The sequence below is a fragment of the Plectropomus leopardus genome, chromosome 9 (genome assembly GCF_008729295.1).
Source record: "Plectropomus leopardus isolate mb chromosome 9, YSFRI_Pleo_2.0, whole genome shotgun sequence".
NCBI lineage: Eukaryota > Metazoa > Chordata > Actinopteri > Perciformes > Serranidae > Plectropomus > Plectropomus leopardus.
The window spans coordinates 27,945,767-27,970,912 of record NC_056471.1 but is presented as its reverse complement, the minus strand read 5'-3'; the positions used below and the strand labels follow the sequence as shown (position 1 = coordinate 27,970,912).

General features: G+C 38.1%; 1 protein-coding gene across 1 annotated transcript in view; it reads left to right on the top strand.

Annotated features, from left to right (window-relative positions):
• The first annotated feature begins 801 nt into the window (after nucleotides 1-801).
• The window catches only part of egf (epidermal growth factor), a 34,994-nt gene continuing 10,649 nt past the window's right edge, over nucleotides 802-25,146 (top strand). The window contains exons 1-13 of the mRNA XM_042492895.1: nucleotides 802-917; nucleotides 2,235-2,701; nucleotides 5,746-6,051; nucleotides 16,198-16,397; nucleotides 16,558-16,739; nucleotides 17,677-17,904; nucleotides 17,992-18,194; nucleotides 18,322-18,435; nucleotides 18,671-18,793; nucleotides 21,925-22,047; nucleotides 24,051-24,176; nucleotides 24,404-24,540; nucleotides 24,877-25,025. Of these exons, the coding sequence (XP_042348829.1) occupies nucleotides 802-917; nucleotides 2,235-2,701; nucleotides 5,746-6,051; nucleotides 16,198-16,397; nucleotides 16,558-16,739; nucleotides 17,677-17,904; nucleotides 17,992-18,194; nucleotides 18,322-18,435; nucleotides 18,671-18,793; nucleotides 21,925-22,047; nucleotides 24,051-24,176; nucleotides 24,404-24,540; nucleotides 24,877-25,025 (2,474 nt within the window). The remainder of the gene's footprint in view (nucleotides 918-2,234; nucleotides 2,702-5,745; nucleotides 6,052-16,197; nucleotides 16,398-16,557; nucleotides 16,740-17,676; nucleotides 17,905-17,991; nucleotides 18,195-18,321; nucleotides 18,436-18,670; nucleotides 18,794-21,924; nucleotides 22,048-24,050; nucleotides 24,177-24,403; nucleotides 24,541-24,876; nucleotides 25,026-25,146) is intronic.

The window sequence follows — 25,146 nt, the reverse complement described above, 5'->3', positions numbered from 1 at the left end:
CTCTTGTACGTCTTTTTATTTCCCTTAATATTATGAAGCCATAAATTTAATTTTTGTTCATGTTGGAAACAGAGTCTTTGGAATGGTCTGATTTTGCTCACAGGGATTACTTTTATATTTGTCTCATTGTTTCAACCTTTTGCCAAGTTTATTACGAACATCGAACATTGTAACATTATATATATGACAGTAAAAAAAGGAAAAGTGCAACAGGTCCTCTTTAAGAAATGTCTTAAGAATCACTGCAAAAAAAACAACCTAAAGTCTATAATAAAAAGCCAATTCCTATTATGCAGAAATGGTAATTGGATATAGCCAAACAGGATATAACTAAACAGCTGTGCAGTGTGAAAGTGTTCCAGTGGATCTTTAAATGAATTTGAAAGGTGGGTGCATATTATATTTAAAAAGCTATGGTCAGGTTGAGAACTGACTGGATTAACAAAGGCGTGGCTGAATCACCTGACGGGAAACCTCTCCAGAATTAACTGATTAGCAGCATGTCCAAAGGACTGGTTATGCCCCGGGGCCTAGCTTGCGTGACCCTGTGAAACCCAAGAAATCCTCCACTAATCCACCCCTCCCCTCCCCCCACCGTCAATCTGACAGGTGACCTGTACTGTAATTAGATCTTCAGCCTGTGTACCGTTGCCTCTTATGGACTTTGTAAGCTCTTTTCATTATTCTCTATTTGTTTTTGTCTTTTTTAAAGGAATAATTCTTCCGGTTCTCAATGAATCCGGATGTCTTTTTTCCTGATCTCTTCTCGATCTGAGCACTGTGGGTGCATTCGGTGAAACCATGCGTCGACTTCTCTGTGTGCATGTACTCCTATGCTGCCTCAGTATGGCTCATCCCTTCTGTCCATCCCAGTGCACCTGTGTTTTCCATGGACGTACCGATGGAACAGGAACCAGGTAAACTTAAATTGTGCTCTCACTCATACACACATTTGCTGTCTTGAAAAAAATGGAAAATTTAAATAAGAGCCAATTTTATAACATGTAAAAAAAGAAAAAAAATGTTGGTGACGGTTGCATAACTAGATTATCTTCCCTATAGTATCACTGAAAAAGTAATGAATTATAAATAAAAAAGACCCTTTCATATATTCAGTTAACAGTGATGTCTTGAACTCAGTTTGTGAGTTTCTGTACGCTTATTTAACAATGATGACCCGTTTGAATAATCACAACATTAATTAAGTCTGCACTTAGACCACCTGATGCGTGATCCATGTTAAATCGTCTGAAAGTAAACACGTCACACTTAAAAAGTTATATTTACACATTTAGAGAGCAGCACAGAGCTAAAACCTTTTCCATCTCCATCAATGTGTGTAAAAAAACCTTTTAAAATCATGCCCCATATGGGTGAGCAACAATTAGCAAAACTTCAGGGCCATTGTACAATAGGTACAATTTGTGCAGGTTGTACTGGCCTGTATTGACATAATGCACGTTTTGCAATCCATTTATCCCTGCATAATTAGTCTTATTCGTGGTGAACCCTCCACAATGCATCCCTCTACTTGTAGTCAAACATGGGCAACAAACAAAGTACAATGTTAGTTCATTATGTTGACAAGTCCAGCATAAAAGGTGAGAAAATGCTAAAGAGATGTATATGAACTCAGGGAAAGTCTGGTTTGCCAGTTGTAAAACCACAAAAAGGCGACTATTGCAGTCATGACACTACTAAAAATGACATTATATACGTATATCAGTCCATTTTCTAGCACTATTGACTACTGACACCGTCATTATAGCTGCTATAAGTAATAGCTCGTACTCATATAATGCTAATTAACCTCTTTTTATTGTGAGCTATTAAATCAAATGATTGTTTTATACAGGTCTTTATCCGTGACGATTACTGAATCCAGCTATTCTGCCCCCGCAGTGGAAGTCAATGCACATGATCTTTTACCATTTCTAATGATAGTGATTATCTCTGACCTTGTCATCTGGGAAGTGCCCTATAGGCTGACTACAGTCATGTCAGAAAAAGCATCCCATCACGACAGAGAGGGTCTGGATGGATAGACGAATGAATAAATGAAAGGGTAGATATTTACACATTGCAGACTGGTATTTATTTAAAGTTATTTAAATGCTCATCTGCTCCCATCATCTGCTGTTTCACTGGAAAAATGTTTTAAAGTGTTACAGTTAACTTTCGTAAAACATGGGATATAATTGAAAACATTTAACTCATGTATTTTTTATTCTCAGGTCTGTTCTCTGCAATGATCCAGACATGTCTGATATCCCTGTCAACGTCCCTGTGGATACGGTCAAACTTCGTATTGAGAAAACGATGGTGCGGCGGATCCCAACAGAAGCTTTTTACTACCTGGTGGAGCTACGGTACCTGTGGATTACGTACAATGCCATCAGCTCAGTGGATACTTCAAGTTTCTACAACCTCAAAGTGCTCCACGAGCTGAGGCTGGATGGAAATATGATCTCTCTGTTCCCTTGGGAGTCTCTGAAAGAGATGCCCAGTTTGAAGACGCTGGATCTACACAACAACAAAATCACTACTGTTCCCACTGAAGCCATACCTCACCTCCTAAACATTACCTACTTGGATCTATCCAGCAACAAACTGGCCACCCTGCCCTCTGATCTCATGGATATCTGGCCCCCCTTCAATGGAGCACCCATCTTTACTAATGCGTCCCAGAAAGTTGTGTTAGGTAAGGATACAAAGGCTGTGTCCGGCTTAGTTTTATAGGATATCAGGGCCATGGCAGGATACTTTTGGGGTTGTTGTAATTACCTCAGGCACTTTATTCCATGACCTTAGTCTAGCCAGACTTGTTCTGACTGACTCCAACCTGCTTTGGAAGTGACTGCCAGGACACAATCAAATTAGCTTGTTCTAAGCAGGGGCAGAGTTGATGCTTAAGGCACACTATCGAGTTATTGTCCTAATTAACTGTTGAATATTTAACACACTCCCTCTTAGTAATCCAAGCCAGGGTCAAGTTCAGCAAAAAACAAATTAGAAAAGAAAACCTATATAGCAGAGTACTGTGTTACTGCACCCATGAGGTACAGTAAATTTATACAGTAGAAAACAGCTACTAGATGTATATTTCTCATTTCTTAAATATTTCTCCAGTCACTGGAAAATATTTGATTTTGAAACACCCCAAACTCCAAGATTGTGTATCATAGCTCTCTCTTGATAAAGTCAACTGCAGTGTCAAAAATTGCACTTTTGCTAATGGCCCTCTTCATGGCATTTTGAGAACTACTGCAGTAGATATAAACCAGAATCAATGGTATCTACACCATAACAAGCAAAATGCACAATAGGTTTTAGGGAGAAAAAATTGCTATTGTCATTATAAATAGGGCTTACTCTTCAGTATGTAAGTAGTGTTAAGTTTATAACAAACAAAGAAAAAAATACCTGATGCTTGAGTAAAGAGTTTACAGCATACATTATTGATCAGGTTATTCTCAGTCAAGCGGGTGCAATTTATTTTACTTCAGCCAAAATATGTAAATTGGCTCATGCACATGATGGCAGTCTGGTGTATCCTGTGTCTGTTTGGAGCATTGGTTATGCACATTGTATGAAATTAGCACAAGATGCAATAAGCACATGAACAGCAGGGGCAGTGTGGGAAACATACTTGCCATTGCCACAACATGCTTGATTTAGGAACTTCGACATTGGCGCCGCCGTCGCTTTTTCTGCCCCAACCCCAGAATTAACTATATCGTAACCTCCTCAAGTTTTACTGTTTGTTTATATTATGTAAATCCAGAAGTACAATTTCAGTTTTCTAGCACGCTCTCTTAAAGAATCCTCCAGTCGTACATAGGCAGGTATGTAAACAATTCAGTTCACCACGCAACCGGTTGTCTTGAGGAACACATAGTTAAAAAACAAATATATCTCTGGCAAAAAAGTTTAGTCCAAAACTTTTACAGGATTTCATTTTAGTTGAATTGATTAGTATTCTTCTCGTGAGGGGACTTCAGGTATTTGATGTAGCTGTGTCGTGTCCCCAACTTTTGTGCATCCATACATTTGGCAATTACCTGTGGATACGATGGATTCTGATTTAGCTCATAGATTAGAAGTGCAATGAGTGCTAAAAACAGTCTCTTTTGTTTTTTGGTGTAAGAACAAGGATTCTAGCATTTGTTGTTGCCATTGTATCTTGAACCAATGGCCACCTACTCATAGCACTATCATGATTTGCTGACAAATAGTCAAGGGGAGGGGCAAGGAGAGAGGAGAAAATGCAGAACAGAATACCAGACTGAGCTGGAAAATAAGGGTTCAAAGATAAAAATCAAAGCAAATATTTATATGTGGTATATGGAGACTTATGTGCTTTTTAATAGTCCATTTTCTATAGGCTAATTTCTGTCATGTCCTTGCTATGGGAAAAGTATAAAATATATTGTAACGTGAAACCAAAAATTTGTAGTCTTAGAAGAATATTGCATTGAAATCATTGAAATCAACCCATTTCCTGTCATATTCTTATCCAACATGATCTTTTGCGTTGGATGTATTTTTGACTTGAATGTAACTGAAGTCATTTTCTTATAGATCCTGTCAGCCTAGCATATATGAGACTGCATGTTTGTTCATTGTATCCGTGTTGCATGGACAGTGGGAAGGATATTGTTAATAGGCTGCATGAGGGCAAGCTAGCTTATCCGTGCCGAAAGAGCTGTCTGTGTGCTGTTGTGTCCCCAAAGGAGAAACAGGATTAGGCTGAAGAAAAAAAGAGTCAATGCACAAACAACACAACAGTGTCGTTAATATATCCTAAAATCATTACTTTTTAGTGATCCCCTACTTTGAAGTGTTCACCTTAACAGCTTTCAATTATGTATTATTTATTATTTTGAGATACCAAATGTTAAAGGGTTTGGTCTTAAAATCTGAATTTAAAAGGCATGGACTATAAAGTGTGAAAGTTTTCTAAGATGTATTGACTTTTATGCCAACAGAAAGTCTAATGGAAAGAGTGTGTTGCCACAAACTGAAGTGAGGCCACAGCCAGCTTAGGTGCTTTGCCAGTGTTAAGACAAACTAATCTGGTTAAAGGGCTTTAATATGCACCTGCACATGTGCTTACCTATTGTGTGCAGCAGGTGTTTACAGCTATTTGAAAGGGAGTATATATAGAGAGGTTTTGATAGGTTCACTTCCACAGCCCTGGAATTTAATAGTCAGCCTGAAAATGTGAATTTCTGAAAGTTAAATACAAAAGCGGTTGATAAAAAAAGGCTTATTCACATGTACCATGCAACCTAATGGTACCCACCAGTTGTACCCAATGGTGATTAACACACTTTAGAGTATATATCATTAGCCATTGTGCCCTGCATGTGATTTTGCCATTTAAAAAAATATTTTCTATTCTACTGGTATGCCATGCTTTTATAAAGTCATAAATCCAAAGGTTGGAAAAAAGCAACACTTGTAGAGTCCAAAAACTGCCTTGAATACTGTACTTTTCTTTTCTTTTCTTTTTATAGCACCATAGTCATTGCAGCGTTCTGTAAGAACTAAATGACAATGAGTCATATTGCAAATTGTTTTGCCTCTTCACTGTAGCATAGCCATCTGTGTCCTCCATTCTTTTCATTATGGTCAACAAAAATGCTTTCAAGTAATATAGCATTTAAATGGATGACGTTTGACGCTGCAGTGCTACGAAACAGCAACCAGTGATCTAAATTTGTCTTATCTGTTTGTCTTCAGGGCTCCAAGATAACCCCTGGTTCTGTGACTGCAAAATCTCCAAGCTGATCGAGCTTTCCAAAATGTCGGGTACACCAGTGGTTTTGATGGACCTCTTCATAACCTGCAGTGGACCAGAGAATCTGGCTGGTGTCCTTTTTCAACGTGCTGAACTTGACAATTGTGTAAAACCGTCAGTCATGACTTCAGCAACCAAGATCACATCTCCTTTGGGCAGTAATGTTCTCCTGCGATGTGACGCCACAGGGTTTCCAACACCAACTCTTTCCTGGGCTAAGTCAGATGGCTCACTCGTCAACAACACAGGTACAATATTGCGGCTTTTTGAATTTTAAGCATTTTACAAAGAAAAAACTGTTGTATTCAAATGCGTTGAGATTTATAACCTTTAGTAACCTCTATACTGTGTGTAGATTTTAATTGCCTGGTGTGCAGGAAGCATTAAAAGGTGTGTGGTAGTAGTGCCACGAGTCATAATCCATTGGAAAGCACGCAAAGTAGTTCAAGACTTGATCAGACTTGATCCATGTTGACATTTGTGTTCTTGTTCCACTCTTTAGTCCAGGAGTCACCTGGAGATGGCATCAGATGGTCCATCATGAGCTTGCATGGAATACTATACAAGGATGCTGGCAACTATAGTTGCAATGCTAAGAACGTTGCTGGCTACGCAGATGCCACAATTTCTCTCTCAGTTGCTGGCGCCTTCAGTACCACCATCCCTCCACCGAGGCCCAGTATGGATACCGAACCAACCAGCCAAGACACAACCTTCACTCCCCCAACAGACACTCCTAACTCAACTTCTGTCACGTCCACGGGTCTCCCAAGAACCTCAACAACATCTGCTGTCCCTAAGAAACTGAAAACTACCACCAGCAGCAGTTTACAAAAAGGCTCATTCAAACAATCAAAAACCCAGCAAGGAGGTAACGGGAGGAAGCTTGCAGCAGATGAAAAGAGCAAGAAAAGTGATGCATCAAAGTCTGTCAAAGACCTTAAGATTGTAGAGGAAACATCTGACTCTGCAGTGTTGCTCTGGACAGCAGATGGGCTACCAAATGATGCCCCACTCACAGTTGTATATTCACCCTACGATGAGGATGACATCAAAAGGACATTGGAGACTAATGCTGGCAGTGGGAAAGTCCTTTTAGAGGGACTATCATCTGGGATGAGGTACTCAGTTTGTCTCGTAGCAAAAGGCAGTGCTGCTGGAAAAGATCCTTGCATTGACTTCTACACATTGGACAATGTAGAAGATACTGGGCAGAACCAGCTTTTCATGATTATCAGCGGCATTGCCTGTGCTTTGGTATTGTCTCTTATTGCACTGTTGCTCTATAAGATTATTGCCCTGTACTGCAAGGGAGGCAGTACAAATATGGATGAAGAAGAGCTTGAAAAAGACAGCTACGTCAAGTTTGAGACTATTTCAATGAAACAAAGGACCTTGAACTCTCATCCAACTGAGCTTTGGGCACGGAGGGCGACTCATGAATCAGAGCGAATGCTCCTGTGCTCAAGGTCGAGCATTGACTCCCAGATGACCTATAAGAGTGACAGTTCCCGGTCTGAGTATCTCTGCTGACGCCAGGGGTCCATGGCGCGTATCGAGACGCCATGTTAGTAACCAAATACACAAAATACTCTTCATATGCCTTCTATGACACTGATATTTACTATGAAATCGTGTATAAATCTTTATATTTATTGGTTTGACACAGTGGGGCTGTAAGGAAATCTTCTGCTGCATTGAAGGATGTAATTCATGTATTCTGCATTTTCCAATAACTATTAATCTATAAAGATTTATATAATGATTTAGAGAAGTGTAGTCATCATGAGAACATTCCCTGGAGGTTGTTTGGATGTTAACAAATGAGCCTGTGTTAAAGCCCAATCAGGTCAGTCAATTACTGTCTGATATTATTCATGTCCTTATTTTTTATGGAGCCTTATATTTGATAAAGACGTTTAAATGGTTGTCACTACAGCACGGCATCTTTGTTCGACTTATAAAATATATATCTATAAAGTACCAAACAAAGAGCCTTTCCGTTAGTTGTGTGTGGCGTTTTATGTCACACCCAATGCCAAATTTTAAGTGTCAGAAATTAATATCATGTGGTGATGTCAAGAAGACCCATGATCCACCCCCAGTCCCATTTACATTACTGTTACCTGAAGCATCAAGCTGATTGTTGCCTTAATGGACAAGAAAGTGTGGTCAGTGAGTTTGATAGAATATGTGTCTCGTCTGATAAACGTTGCCAGTTTCTATGATTTTATGTGTACATTTATCTATAAATTGAGTTGTACATTTGTTTTTAATAAACTGGAAAATTATTGAATTCTATATGCAGTGTGCTATCTGTAGATAGGTGCACATAAAACAGGTCTCTCATGTACAATTAAGGGTGTAGGTTTCACACATATAAAACAGAGGGTTGGGGTGTACTCCAGCAGAAAATCTTGAGCATCATATACTTAATGTCTTGCTTTGTGGTAAAGTTTAATACACCAATTTGGACATTTTCTGCACCAATTTATGGCGTAAATGTAGTTTTATTGACAAATGCACATGCTCTAAATATTGACAGGGTATCACCTGAAATCTGCACCTATGCATAAAATTTTCCAAAACATTGCCTATAAGAGTTTTTAAGAGTCTTTAATATTTGGTGAAAAGCCACTAAGATTCACATTACTGTAGTGTTCTAATTGACCTGCAATCTTCTCGTGCCATCAGAGTCTTAGGTGTCAGAAAATACATCTCAAATGTCAAAAACCCCACCAGAAACGCTAGCCCTCTTTGCCACCATAAAACTCTATATAAACATTTAAAAATCTATCATTTTCTGCATTTTGATTTGCATAATTTTAGTCTCTTCAATAAGTTCTGAACTTTTTTTATCAGCTACTGAATGTTTGCACTTTCAAGACTTTACCAGGTGAAACAAAATCCTACAGTTGCAATGGACTTTGTACTCCTTGTACTGTATACAGTGATACAGTCCTCATGCTATCCTCATCATATACCATCTTTGTTTTTATGTCCACATGTGTGATGTGAGACAATGACACACAAAAATGAAGAAGAAAATACTGCATATTAACTATTATGGATCAAACACAATATTTCATACAGCGGCAAAACATAAAGGCACGGACGTGTCACATATCTGACTTATGAACCAGAACAAACGTGTTCATCCCAAAAATCAATGGGTCACAGTTGTCACGCTCTCTGAACATCTGAACAGGCGTTGCCTTAAATCCTGCTAAGATGACGGGTGGATCTGGAAAACTGTTCCCATGGATACCTCTGTGTCATCAGCTGTATGAGGCTGCGGTACTAAGTAATCGCTTATACCAGCTGTGTTGTTATCATGGCAACACCCTGGCTGTTTTAACAAACACAATGAATGGATGGTGGACAAGGGCTGTGCTGTTAATGACAGATAAACTATGAATGGATAGACGGGCAGGAAGAGCATGCAGAACAACAGATCAATAAACAGACAAATACATCTTTAATTGTGAAGCAGTTGCCACCAGGCTCAGGTTTATCAGACCAAATCCGGATAGGGTGATACCTCACTTGTCTAGAGGCTTTACAGCCACACCACAAATCTCCTGGCAACTATGACTTGGCATCATGATAGCAGGCCAGTGGAAAATTGTCCACATGTAAGCAGTGACAGAAAATATAACAACAAGGCTAGAAAAAGACTGTTGTGGTTGTTGAATGATTTTGTAACATAAGACATGAATGAGTCTGATGTTGATGTGAAACAATAAGCTTATCTTTAGCCCGTTCACCCAGAGGTCACAAAGCTACTGCAGCTTGATAAGCCAGTGCAGTCAATATTAAACCTGCAATCCATTCACCTGCCACTCATTCAAATTACAACAAACTTTATGTTGTGTTTGTGATGTTAATTAAAGTAATTTTGTTTATACTAAATGTGGCAAAATATGTGAATAAGCAGCTGAGTAATGTGAACATAATATGTTGGTCTTTGTGTTTGACCCTCTAAAACCTGAGCAAGCGAGAAATTATTTAAAAGCACAAGAAAATTACATGAAAATTAGTTTTGAAAAAAAAAAATTAAGTGAAAAATAAACAAGACTTGGTGAAAAGTGCTTGAAAAATTATAATTCTTCAACATAATTTTAATATGCATTTATGGTAATTATAAATATTTTTCCCTAGCTTTTTTTCTTTTTTTCCCCTAGACATTTTTTCTCTACCTTTTTTGTTCTAAATCTACAAATTTCTTGCAATTTGTGGAACATTTCTTACCAGTTGCTCATTGGCTTTTTTTCCCGTCATGTTTTTGAAAGAAATCACACCAATTTGCTCAGGGTTCAAAAGGCTAAAATACTTGTGAAAGGCATCTGAAAGTAGCATATAAGAAATATGATGTCAATCCAGGTTTCAAAGACTTAAGCAGCTAAAATGAACCTAACTCACTTGTACAACAGTATCGTGAATTAATATATCCATTTTTTAAAAATTAGACCACATATTTTAAAAAGCAGTAAATGATTGCATGAGTGATGATTTGTCAGGTATGAATTGACGTTGTTTGAATCAAGAGTTACTATAGTAACTGCTTGAAAGTGACTCATCCATTTAAATTTAAAGACTGGAGCAATTTCTTCTACAAAAGCAACGACATGAGGGGGCATTTAATACGTCAGCAGCATCTATACTCTTGCCGTTTCCTAGATATGCGCACTACCTGATGATTCAAACCCATGTGTGATTGCCATTCAGTGCATCAGTCACCTGAAGTGAAATTATAGACATTAGCATTTCCATTGTTTTCTGCCAGGGGTGAAATCGTGGGAAAAGGTCAGTGCCCTTCAGACAGCTAACATTAGTCCGGAGACAAGGCGACTTTCTCAGCCGTGTAAATCTTCTACTGCTCCTCTACAAGGTTACTGGTGACGTTGTTGCTGACAATATCCTAGTCATGGAGGGTATGAATAGAGGTTTTGGTTCCTGGAGTCTGTTAGTTGTTCTTCTGGGTAAAACCAGGACAAACAATTTAGCAATAATCTGCTCCACTCCTCCTTCGTTCTCTATAAATTACTCATTCTACCGATTCTCCCTGGGAGTCAGATGAACTTCAGCAGGAGGCAGCCTGACAAACTGACTTCTCATTCACACACAGGAAGCAAAACAGTGTGTCTATTGTGTGTGCGGCATGTGTAAATTACACTCGTACTGTAAGTGTATGCCATGTATGAATGTTAAAAAAATACTGCTATTGATTGTATTCTCAAATGAGAAAAAAATCATTTTAGTGTTCATTCTAATTGCCATATATGCAATATCCATCACCCAGTGTCTCTCTCACAGACACAAAAACTTTGTCTCAGACAGACGCATCCATCCTCAGTCAGAGACGACACGGGTCAGGGGGTGGGGTGAGGGTAAGATGTTATTATGTGGGACCTTTCTTCAGCCCTGCCTCATTTCTTGCATATTCCACATTCTGCTTGAGACACTGACTGCAGCTTAAAGAAGATCTTGCTCCAATGCTGGACTAGCATGTGCAAAATTTACCACGGGGGTGTCAGGAATTTCAATCTTTGCTTCCAAAACAGACTGGCAGCCTGGGGGCCAAAGTGGGGAGTGAGCAGGATCCCAAAAACTTTTTTATTTTTTGCTTGAACACTGCACTGGCAGTTCATCCCTCCTCATTCTGAGCACTCCATCTCTCCAGTGGGGTTTTACATCCCTCTTTTGCGCACCTCTCCTGGTATGTAAAGCTGTCTCTTTAAGTTAAAGCCCTGGACAAGGATGCCAACAGTTCATAAAAATGTGTTGCTTAATTTTGGGGAATTCTTGTGTGCCAGTGCTAATAGTGGGAATGCCTGAGAAAAAGTGAACAAGTGCAGCTCCCAAAGCAGGGACGGAGTGCAGGATTATGTTGGCTGCAACGATCACAGCAGCGCTCATCTATTTTATGGTGCAAAGCTCTGGAGCTTTGGCCCTCGGTACAGCATGTTGGGATGAACGCCTGTCGCGAGCGGGGAGAAACAACAGCTGTGTGGGTGAGTTTGGTTGACACCTTTGATTCTGACTACCTCTCTCATACCCTCGATTCATGGTTTTAACAGGAATGATGTTTTAAGTACTGCAGACTACTGAATACCCAGCTGTATGAGGCCTTTTTTTCTTAATCCACGTGTCAGTAGTCTACACATTTTTTTGTAGTTTGTGCTTAGCAAGAAATTAAGATGACAATCCTATTTCTTGAGTTCAGTTGGTACTTCTGATAAAATTATACAGTCATATGACATTATCACAGGACAAGATCTATATTTATAAGTCACAAATAAATAATGGTAAAATGTGATGATGTTCCAACATATGGCTAGATCTTGTGTATGCACATGCATCGTACCACACTGTCTCTTAATGTACAGTCCTCACGTGTTTGTTCATTTTGTTTTATCAGTCTTTTTAATGACACGTTTGGTAGCATCGTAGAGTCACAAAATCAATTGCTGTTTCAGTCCACTAGATACATTTCGCTTCAACGAAAATTATTCATGTGAGAAACTTTATCATTAAATTTTTATCTTGTTACTAAAACAGGTGTTGACAAAGTTTCCCTTTGGGAAAATAATTTACAGTTGAAAGACGGTAATGAATCGCAACATGTTATCACAATACTCAGCATATTGCAAAACATTTAAAATCGCAGTAATATTGTATTGTGATCAATGTATCCTGATAATATCGTATCGTGGGACCTTTGGTGATTCCCACCCTTATTAGTTTGTGTGTTTTTTGTTTCAACAATACACTTTTGCTTCAGTGACACCAAAATCAATTATCCTCTTGTCTGTAGATGCCCATTTTGCACAAATATTCCCTTCTCCACTGTGGATATGCACTAAAACAGACTTAATACTATAAAATACAATGGTAACTACTGCAATAACTGCTATTCTGTTTTGGGCTGGTGCTCAGAGATTTCAAAAACTGACATCAAGTAAAAGAAAACTAAACAAAGTGCTCTGACAACTTGCAAATACTACTCCATGTCAACTGACAGCAGATCAACAGTAGGCAAAAGTCAGCCACCCTACAGAAGGTGTGGCAAAGTGAACTTGGCTAAGCAGACAATGCGAAGCACTGTAGCAAAGTTACAGTAAACTGTGCCTGAGTGGGAGTATCTCAGGCTGAGCCCAAGTTTTTTGTGGGATGCCACAAGGACATCAGTCGAAGCTTACAGATGGTGATCGCTGATGTCCAAAATCTTGTAGGAATGGCCGCTGTCATGCCAGATTGGCAGTTTAGCTTCATCTTGGCAGAACATAGACTTAAGTAAAGAATTATTATAATGTTTAAACATGAAATGTTATAATGTGATATTTTTCCTTTTCCTTTGGAAAGACTCTCCTCACAAATGTGTGTCCTCCACAAAGAGGTCAAAGGTCATGGTCAGCTACAAAACATCTTCCTTTGAGTCAGTTTATTTTCTTCTCCGCTATTACAGGGTGGATACTTTAAGGCTCCTGACATGCAAACCTGGAGCCTTATGTGAAAGGCAGTCTCAAAATGTACTCAAAATATGTCAATTAAAACAAAATAATATTCTAGCAGCTTGAAGCCGCACGTAATGTGGCTTCAACAGCAAAGACTGCTATCCCAACACAAAAAGGAAGAGATAACAAAATACCCTTTTGCTCCTAATACATTTCAGTTTACACCCCACTGTGCCATGAGCTTGGTCACTAGAGCTACATGAATTAGTTGGCCACAACCCAAAAAGCTGTGCAAGATTTCTAGATGCACCTTATTTTAGAGCTCCAGCCAGTCAAAACAGATTTCAAAGTGTATTCTGCGTGACTTGCAACGCGACTCACAACAACCACAGCAAATCTAGAGTGACTGAAGTGCTGAGCAGAATCCACACTGCTACCATCACAACGCTGTGGAGGAGTTTGTCTGCTGTAAAGAGTTCTGCAATGTGACTTGACAGTAAAATTGTTTGGAGGCCCAAATGATGGACCTCCATTTCTACATCGGAAAGCCATATACCCAGCACAGCTACATAGTTACTGACGTCTTTGTCGTTACCACAGCAACTCATGCAGATAGATTGGTGATGTCTGAACATGCAAATCCAAACTGATCTCTTACAATTAACAGAGCAGACAGTACATTATAAAGATCTGATTTTAGAAACAAATCTGAATTGCCTGCTGTTTAAAAGAAGCCTTAAAGCTCATGTACTGCAAACTGTGTTCAACAACATTGTTCAGTATATCCAGTAATAGAAATGAAACATTGTCCTCCACATGTATTTAGGACTGTCAAGAAGCATGGATATGATATCATTATAAAAATATTATATCCAGTTGTAATTTAATTTATAATAATATCAATATACAGCTTGAATTTACATTCACGCAATGGAGATATCATAAATAAATAAAATAACCAGATGGGGTGTCTGTTGTTGGCTACCTCATAATTAAATATATGATAGTCACAATGCTTCAACACAAACAAGCCTGTATATCCAATACTACCATTAAGCAGTCCCACTCAATAATTTACAACATTGCCTACAACAGCCCAATACAACAACGTATCAAAAGGTTAAAATGTTATATTTACTAGGTTGGTATAAACAGTGTTCCAAAAACTCTAACAAATATTGTTTCATGGTATATATCGTCATATCATCCAGCCATGACCATCTATGGGATTGCCATGCTTTTTCATGGAAAAAAATTGAAACATGTCTTTTCAAGGACCCATGATAATGTTTTTCTTGCTCCACTTGCCCAATCTTTTTAAACATTACTTTTTCCAAACATAATTTAAGCTAGTGGGCATACATGACCTGAGAGACAGAGCGCAGGGAGAAAATGAAGCAATGTACATGACTGTAAACGAAACGTTGTCCCACATTGACAGATACAAGACCAGCTGTCAGCTCCAGAAAATCAATTTGCTGTTACGTTAAATTATATGAAAGTTAATGCATGGAAGGTTACTGTGACTTTTTTTTTTTTCCTTTTTAAAATTTCTGTAACTTTACCATGTTTTCCATGAGAACTCTGTGTCTATATATGTGCATGCAATGTTGCTTACTGAAGGTGTAACAGTTCATCCACAGCTCAAATGCTCAAATAGATGAGCGACATGATTGCAATGGCCATAGAACTGGCATAGCATCCAAATTTGCCACTCTGCCCAACAAATTTAATCATAAAGTCAAATGGGAAATCAATGTTCATATTGATTGCCAAGCTGTGCATTAGGATCATCTGTTCTTGTGTCATTTTTCCATCAAATACAAAAAGCAGTTATTCTTTTATATTGTAAAATGTAAAATATGAGGAAAAGTTGGGTTGAAACCTCTTTTCCCCAACAATATCCAACACATTGAGCTTACTGGGTCAAGAATCATGCTGACCACCAAGTGAACTTGTCAATTAATGATTCATCTGGAGGCCTCCTAGCAACTCAGCACCAGCAGCCATCTTTAGGGATCTCAGGCCAGACTTTTCATTATGTTGTTTGTCTGGTGTTCCTCATTGTTTTCCTCATTCCACAGAGTTAAGAGTGGTATCCATAGCTGCACATGACACTGTCATTACCATGATAGACCAGAGCACCTTCTATCGATAGTCATCCAGACTGCAAACACATTTGGTGTCCCCTCTGTAGCAAATTACATCTATGTATTATGAAACATATCTGTGTTTCAAACAATAACAGACGTTTTTCAGAGTTTAGTGTTGGAATGTTGTGTACTAAAGCAAATACCTGTGGGAGAAAATAACACTAACCACTGCAGACGTGAACTTTATTCACTGAAGAGTATGCCAGAGTCAAACAATGGTGCAAGAGTGATTTGTTACGAAGGGATAATGCTTTTAAGTCTGCCTTGAACTCCATCCCATTACAGCTATGAATAGGCTTTTTAAAAAGATAATTTGATGAATTTGACGACAGCTACAGCATAACACAAAGAGGGAAGAAGCAGCTTTGTAATGATAATGTTGCCATGGTTACAAATCTGTAACTGGGATTCATTTAGTTAAACTCAGAATAAGCGTCAAGGACAGAAGTTTTCACAAGAAAAAACCTGCAGCTACTTGATTTAATAAATATGCTGGTGTTCAGCGGTCAGTGAACCAGTGGTTTTAAAAAACGGGAAAAGACCTACATCAGACTGTATCCTATGTATTTTACTATTTACATAAGGTTTAGTCGATGTAGTTCCTCATTAATAACTTTTTTTGATGATCAATTCATTCAAGAATGCACAACAAACATTTTCTGGTTTCAGTTTGTCAAATTAAATTTTGGGGGCTTTGGTATGACCTGTCCTGTGTGTTTTAGGGTCTTAAAATGATCAGATTTATAAGATTTATGAAAGATTTGTGATGTTTTATTTTGCTAAGCTTCTCAGCCCTTCCTAATTTTCGGTCATGGGAAAGCCATTCATCGGATGGACCTCGATGGAAAGAACCACAGACGGCTTGTGGCTGGGGTGGGAAGCTCGATCCTCCTTGACTTTAATTTTGGAGAGGAGAGCGTTTACTGGGCTGACAGACACACTGGGGTCATCTACAAAGCATCAGTGAGAGGAGCAGACAGACAGGTGATTATGTAGCTATTACTATTTTGTAAAGGAGCTGGCATTAAAGCATTTCAGTCAACTGTGTGAAATGGACTCAGTTTATTTTTCTACAGATTCAACACCTATGTATTTGTCTCGGGTTCAAGTGAGAAAGTTTGAGTTTAAACTTTTTGTTTTCCAGAAACTGTACTCATCTGACAAACACATCTCAGGCCTTGCAGTGGACTGGATTTGGAACCGTGTATTTTGGACAAGTAGAGAAAAGGGAAAAATCAAGACAATGGATACAAATGGGAAAAATGAAAGGACAATTTTACGACACTTGACCCAACCGCATTCTATAAATGTTGACCCCATTAACAGGTAATCCACGCTGCATTATACTTTGTTTGTCAGGATGGCAGATTAAACTAATACTTAATACCAGAAAACTGTCATTTGGAAATCAATTAGTTATGCCATGTTACTTTGGATTATTGGAGAACACAGTTAACCCTGAAGTGTTATTTAAAACTGATCTCATAGTGAAACTTTTCTATGCTCTTTTCAAAGCCAATACTTTGATTTTTTGTTTGGGCAGAACTGATGATCTTCCTGGATAAATACGACTTGAATCATATTTTGATATAGTTTTTGCTGTTGTTTAACATGGCATTACTCACTGATTTACAAATTGATATTTTGTTGGTGAAGGATTTATTTGAGGGGGATGATTCCCATGTAGCTCCTCACACAGTTCAGATTATTGACATTTTGTTTGTGTGTTACTATAACTGTTTCAACTCCCTCCATCGAAGCACGGCTGGCACAGATGTGCCAAATGACGACTTTCACATGCCAACATCTCTTTGGTCAAAGACTAATTCTTTTCCCCCACCCTTACATACTGCCTGCCATTTTATTGCCAAGTAGACTGGAAAATTGATGTGCTAAAGTGAATAATGTCACTGAAGGACTTATATTAGCATTTTAAAATAATTCTCCATGAAAATAAAAACCCAGGAGCATATTTTAAATTACTTTTTACTTGTTTTGTCAGATGTCTTTAGGATGTCTTACAATTTATTAAACATAACTAAAGTATGACTATGAGGTAAACATATTACTGTATAAGGCTCCTGATTTAGAGTATTCATGTTAGCATTCATGTAAGAAAATGCCCAAATAGGCATATTCATAGAGGAAAATAATTTCACTGTCACTATTTTGTAATTGAGAAACACACAAAAAACTTAAAAAGGGAAATTTGGAAATACTTCATTACAGAGCCCTTTGTCAGCTCAAAACTAATATGTTGCAGGTTTCTTTTTTGGCTGTCTGGTGGGATGACTCTGAGCATCCAGCGGTCTGATGTGACAGGTCAGATGAAAACTACTCTTATTAAGATCGCAGAACAACTGGAAGCACTGACGATTGACCGAGAGGACAAAAGACTGTTCTGGGTTCAGTTTGGTCTGCGAGGAGAAAGTGTCATCGCCTCTTGTGATTACAACGGGAACGTCTTGCATATCATAGATCAGCCGCTTCGGTGAGCACACTGTGAGCACCCACTTAATCACTTTATTTTTGTTAGTAAGCCGGGATAACGGACTTTTGTTTTTGTCTCTTTGGACAGGTCTCAGTCACTGGGCATATCACTTTTTCTGGAGCACTTGTTCTACACTGATGCTGCATTTCGGGATATAAAAGAAGTAAACAAGTACACCGGTGGAGAGTCACTGACTGTTAACAAAAAACAAATGGCAAAACCCCCAGTTAATATAAAAGTGGTTCATCCCCTCAACCAGCCAATGGCAGACTCCCAATCATCGTTTCCAGGTTACAGCTGAACTTTCACATTTTAACTTCTCTGTAGCAACTCTCTATTGGACAATTTACATTTATTTTAGATATTACTCAAATGACAGTGTTTGGTAAAGTATTACTGTGTTACCTTTTCAAACAGGTTGTGACGAACAGAGTGGGAATTGCGTGAATGTGTGTTCCAGTCTAGCCGAGCAAGGGACATGCCAGTGCAGCGAAGGCTTTGCTCTCAGTAAGCAAGGCACTTATTGTGAAGGTTAGTATCTATGTAATTAAATCAATAAATTGAAGAAGTGTAATTGCAAGAAATGATTTTTAGTTCTGTTACTTAAAAAAAACTTGTAAAAAAGGACAAATGATTAGCATATATCTCTCCAGGAGTCACACAAACGAGATACAGTATTAATCAAGCATGGAACGGCATTTAAATAATTATCTATTAGAATAACATAGAAAAGTTATTTCACTTTATTTGTCTATTTGTGCCACAGATGTGAATGAATGTGCCCACTGGAACCACGGCTGCTCTCTTGGTTGTGAAAATATCCCAGGCTCCTACTTCTGTTCCTGCCCGAAAGGATATGCCCTCCTACCGGACAGGAAAACATGCGGAGGTATTGTTATTATGTTAATTATATATCTAATATCTAACTAATATCTTATATATCTCATTTTTATCCTATCCTATTCTATTCTCTGATTTTTTCCTATTCCTCTGATTTATTCCAATTTCTTTGAAAGCAAAACAAATTGAGAAGACAAAAAAAGAATTAAGCAAGTTGCCCATTTTCCAAATTTCTGTGTTTCTGAAGCAAGAATCTTTCTTCAGTGAAATCAGAAACTGATTTGAAAAAAGTAGGTTTTATTCATAACATGGTAACACTTGTGCTTTGTTTTGGTCAGCATAATAAACGCAGCTCTGGTGATAGATTAGACCCTCTTCTTTTTGTGGTACTGTGAAAGGTGGCATTTGTCCCCCAGACACTACTTTGACCCCGCAGAGCCAATAAAAAGGCCGGGTCATATGCTACACACACACACCACACACACTCCACCAGACATGTGGGCTGCCAATTGTGTGTTAAGTTACTTGGGTCAAAACAGTGACACTTTGTCACTAAAGGTCTAGTTGTGCTGAGGCTGAGGGGCAGCGTAAGGTAGATGGAAGCAGGGATATCGTATTAGAAAAGGTTGGTTTGGCCACTATTCGATTTTTAATAAAGACTGACAGTTTTCTGGTAAAAATGCTAAAAAAGTGCTATATAGTGTTGCAGCAGTGTAACGGTTTCATGGTTTAGTATGAAAATTGTCTGTTATCGTCATGTATATTTGCTTATCTACGGTATAAAATGCAACAGGAAGGAGAATCTCAGCTATGCCTGCACAAATTTTTTCCACTATGCCTGTCAGACTACATACTCATATTTCCATTTAAAACAATGGTTTCTGAATCACAGTAAAGCATTTGTTCAACAAGAAAAACTTTTCATTCCTTAAAAGTCTCCATGAAACTGAAACTAGATTGTCTTTAGCTTCTGTGCTGCGATGTACTTCCCAGAAAAACTGAGTATTTGAGCTGTGAACAGTTACAAGACGGATTTAAATCAAATCCTTTGCATTTCATTAGAGTGTGGTTTAGTGTGGTGCAGAGCTAGACATTTGAAACTGTTTTATCTGATTTTACAGAGAGAGAAAAGACAGGGATTTTTATGTTAAAATTCTTTGATGGTGATTTTTTGGACATATGTTTGGCATAACAGAGATCTTTTATAACAGATAAATTATCAATTAACACAGGGACACAGGATTAACTCTTAGAAAATGGGGACTTTAGAGGACACTGTAAATAATAATAATTGTGTAATACCGTATACTGTGAAATTGTGATATTTTCTGAGAATGTTACCATACTATGACAATGTCACAATCTCAGTGCTGCAACCCCAGCGTTACACTATTGTTGTTGTGTTGTTTGGAGACATTTGTTTTACAAATCCAGGTATTCCATATAGTCTTTCTACCTCAGTCTGTATTTGTCCCTGTCTGCTACAATGCAGGTCTGTTGTCTGGCAGCATAACAACAGATTCTTATTTGGTGAATCGACACCTCAGACAGTCTAATCAACTGGCACAACATATGCAGTGCAGTCATGAGGGAATGTATAGAATTTTGTTCTATACATTATATTGTGCTAAAAAAAACAATTTATTTTGAAAAATAATTGGCCTTTTTTATTAATTATTTGTAGTTTTTTTCCTTAAATTTCTCGTCAAGTTTGAGCCTGAAACCGTAGTATCACAGTGATAAACTTTACATCATACTAAAATACTTAATGGACACACCCTAATCTCTTCTCTTCTAATCTCACAGTTATGAGGCCAATAGAACAGGCAAGGTTCAGAGACACAATAAGATTAGATGACGAGGTGACATTTGCAATAGGGAACATATCTGGTCAGCAGCTTTGTCCGTCTAAGCTGTTTAGCAGACAACCTTTGCCAAGGTCCACGAGAAAACAAACATGCAGCCAAGTGGCAGGCCAGACAATGGAGACTACAACAGAGATTACAAGGAGGAGGATATAGCCCGGCTACTAGTGTCTTCTATTTTTGGTCCTATAGAAACTTACAAAACACATTTAAAGACAGCTGTTTTTCTAACTGGGTATAAATTTTATTTTTAGAATACAAAAGTATATTTTCTTCTGTTGTTTTTTCAATCTTATCATTTATTTTATGTGCAGAACACTTCTTCTCCCAGGCTGCAGTTCAAAATGTCAGCTAAAACTTAAAACTAACTTATGCAATGAATTCTAAATCTGCACAAAGGTTATTTGACAACCTATGGCACACTTCTTTCAAGCAACCACTTCTACCCTCAAATAGGAAATGCGGGGTCCCTCCATTTAAATGCAGCAGGCTGAAACTTGTTTATAAATCCGTCTATCCTGTTTCTAAACCAAAATCAGTGTGCTGTTAATTAAGATCTGAGTCTGAGGATATTATGTGATGTTTCCTGTGGTAATGACTGTTGTTTTTATGGGTACATGCTGTCTGTGTATTTGTATGTCTAATTTGTGTGTGGACTTCTTTAACAGAGAACAATAATGTTTAGTGTGAACTGATAATGAAGTTGCATCATATCGTATTGTATCGTATCATATCATATGGTACAGTTGGTATATTTGCTTATCATGTATTTTTCTGCTGTTAAAGTTAAGTATCTAGTTGGTGACATGGTGGCATGACAGTTTTTTACGATGCCAAAAAAAATAGTTAAAAAAAAAAAGATAAAAAAGATGCAAAAAGTTAAAGGCTAAGGCAATCATTTTACCTGTGACCGAGAAGCTACCAGTGAGAGACAGAGCAACGGATCCTGTAACTATTTCACATCTGATTCATATCTGTACAGCCTGCCTCAGTATAGCAGGCCCATATTCACAGGTACAGGACATACCACACTCCTGTGAGCTAACATCACATCATCCTCACTGTGTGTGAGCTTTGACTGCGTTCTCCTCACACTTTCACATGTTTTGATAGGGTCAGGGCCGACTTCATAAAGGGATTTTACTAAGAAGCTTGTTGTCCATCTGACAGATTCTACTACCCGCTGAGCTCCAAAATAACCTGGAAAATTCCTGTAACGTGTTACATCCCTCTGATCTGGTTAATACGGATCTTATTAGATGGTTGTGTAATATTACATTCTGTTTCAATATATACATTTCCTTTCCACAATCAGAGATCATACCATGTGAGGGTAATATGACAGAGTGCGGCCATGGATGCCTGACAACAGAAGAGGGTGCTGTCTGTGTGTGTCCTGAGGGATCTTTACTGCAGGAAGACGGACAAGCCTGTACCGGTATGGACTATAATCACACTTCATCAGCTGTTCATTCTGACACTAAATTTTAACTAATATTCAGAATTTCATGCAATCATTTAGTAAAAATAAAAATAACATTAATTTTTTGCTCATATGAAATGAAAATTTGCCATTTAGTGTTTACATTTTGAAAAATTGTCCAGTTCTTTCCTCTTTTTAAAAACTAAAGCTTTAGTATGGTTATCTTTCTGCTGAAAGTGGGCTATTTTGCTATGCTATATACATAAAGTAGAGATATAAATGTAGTATAATAAACAACTGAACTAATAACATTTAACTATACACTGGGTAATTTACTGCAATGAGTCAGATTTTTAGTTATTTTGATTAACTAAAGAACATTATAGATATTGTAGCTACTATAAAATTTCTGTCCAATGTTACCTTAATATCTTGTGAGCAAGGAAACTGGTTAAACTGAGGTCAAATGGATCAAAGGTCTGACAGCACAGCAGTGCAGCAACTATGTGGCTTTGTGGTATTACCTAACAGATAATGATCAAAAAAGTAATAAAATCTATTCAGATTAAGACATTATTTCTAAAGACTGAGGTTTGGCTAGAGGTTTTAAATTGTCTTGAGAATTTGGATGGGAATAAAGAACCCGTTCCGGTTGAGAACCTGTTTCAAATTGTCTGATGTGTCAAAATTTTATGTAAATCAATTACACTTTTTCAATTCCTTTTATCGATGCCTGGATGCATTTCTGATGTCAAACTCATGCATCTACGCTGCTGGAAACTTGTGACAAGAAGGAGTCATGGCAAAGAAAAAGAGTCAATCCGGAGCGTGGCCTCATTTCACAAAGATAACAACAGTACTACTAAAATGTCTGTAAAATGATCATTTGAAGTCAGGGTGGAAACACCAGTAATATGCTGAGACATCTTTCGATGCAACATGGTCTTAAATTCCAGGAATGACATGTGTGCCACACTCAACACACAAGAGCCACTGCTTCCTAACCGAGCAGCACGTCTGTTACTGAGCATAAATATCCTGTTCAAATAACATTAGCACCACACAGGCAGACTCAGCAGATTTTTTTCTCTATGAAAACCTACATGAATACAACTGCTGTCCAGATATTCTCTCATTTCATCTCCGCTGTGTTCAGACTCAAAGACAATAACTGTTGCACTGATGCTGAAAACCTGTGAAGGCCCACTTTTTTCCCCCACACAGAAAACTGATCAGATATCAATGAAGAAAAATCAGACCTATAAGCAGAATCAAAAAAGGGCATTGGTATCAATAAAAATAATTCAAATTCTCATCCCTACTTAAAAAAGGTATCCTGTAGATCAGGATGTAAGACAGTGGCACAGTGGAAAGCTCACTAGTATATAAGATATTCATATGTAACAGGGTTCGACAGATTATTGGCCCAGTCAATTATTGGGGCCGATATTTGGCATTTTGCCGATAATCTGTATCAGTATTTTATTCTAATGATCACCGATCACCGAGTGAAAAGAAAATGTCAGCATGTGAGGCAGTTTAACTTTATAAAAGGTTTTATTTATTTATTTATTTTTTATTTAAACTTTCACTAAAAAAAAAGAAGTTGCTGGAAATTTGCTGTATGATGTATGATGTAGAGTGTTTCACTTTTGATTAAATATTTGCTAAAGGCATTTAAAGAAAGTTTTATGTTGGAGTTTGTTATACTGCAAATTCTAAGTGCTGACAGAAGGATTTTTATTTTTATTGTAAATGCACATGGGTTCATCACCAAATATTGATAAGTTGTCCTTAACCGATAATAATCGGTATCAGCCCTGAAAAACTAATATCGGTCGCCCTTAATATATAATGAAAGTGAGTCCCACACTACATGCAAATGGTGTATTGCCAGGAAAAAGATATATGCAGTAGGATTAAATCAATATGCCTCATGAGTCATAAACGAGGCCTCTAAGTGAGGAGCACAAGTTTATCAGTGTGAATATGTTTAACACAGTTTGTCGCTGTTGCAGGCTGCTCGTCTGCAGACAGAGCGGGTTGCAGCCAGCTATGTACTCCTGTCACTCCGAGTAGGTGGCAGTGTGAGTGTTTGCCCGGCTACCAGCTCCACCAAGATGGCAAGCGCTGCATTGCCTCCGGTGAGTCATGCTGTGGCAACGCAGTCAGCTGAGGCGGATAAGCCCACACGGATAAACACTCTGTCTGTCTAATCTTACGGTGTATTTCACGGTTTATCTTTCAAAAACACATTCCGTCATTTAAACGATGTAAAAATAACTGGGTAAAATGCAAACAAGTATGAAGGGTTCACATCTACAATTGTACACTATATCTGATGATAGAATAAAGGATTTTTATCCTTCAGGACCACCACCTTATCTACTAGTGGCCAATCTAGTAGATGTACGACAAATTAATCCTGATGGCACTGGGGATCAAACCCTTGTGGAGGAACCCAGAGGAACAATCATAGCTTTGGACTATGACCCCGTCCAGGAAAAAGTAAGATGAAAACTCCTTTTATTGCTTTTTTGTTTCACATTTTTTCATCTGAAGCAGTAATAGTAGTTCATGTTCTATACTTCCCTGAGGTGCCATGAGTCCTCTAGAGCAACAAAACTTAAAAAGACCAGATTCATGTTTTGATGCAGACATGCGGGGACACCTAGTGGACAGACACTGTAATTTAATTGCCTTATGGGTTTACCAGTGTTCAATGAAAAACAATCTTTTCTACTTTATCTTTTGATTATTGCAATACAGGACATATTGAATGTTTTACTGCTGGTCCATTTTCTGAAAGTATTTTCTTTCTGTATTTTTCTATGAATGCTTTAGGTGTACTTTGCAAGTACAAGCCAAAAGACGATTGAGCGGGTTGATCTGAACAGTGGGTCTAGAGACGTTCTTGTCTCTGATGGTTTGGGCTCTCCAGAGGGGCTGGCCATTGACTGGATTCACCGCAAAATGTACTGGACAGATAAAAGGTGCCTGTTGTTTGCAGAGGTTAAAATGAGGGATATTTATGATAAGCTTGTTTCATTAAGTGTTGAAGGTTCAAACTTGATTATATGTATATTTGCTTTTTTAATGTTTTTATGCGGCACA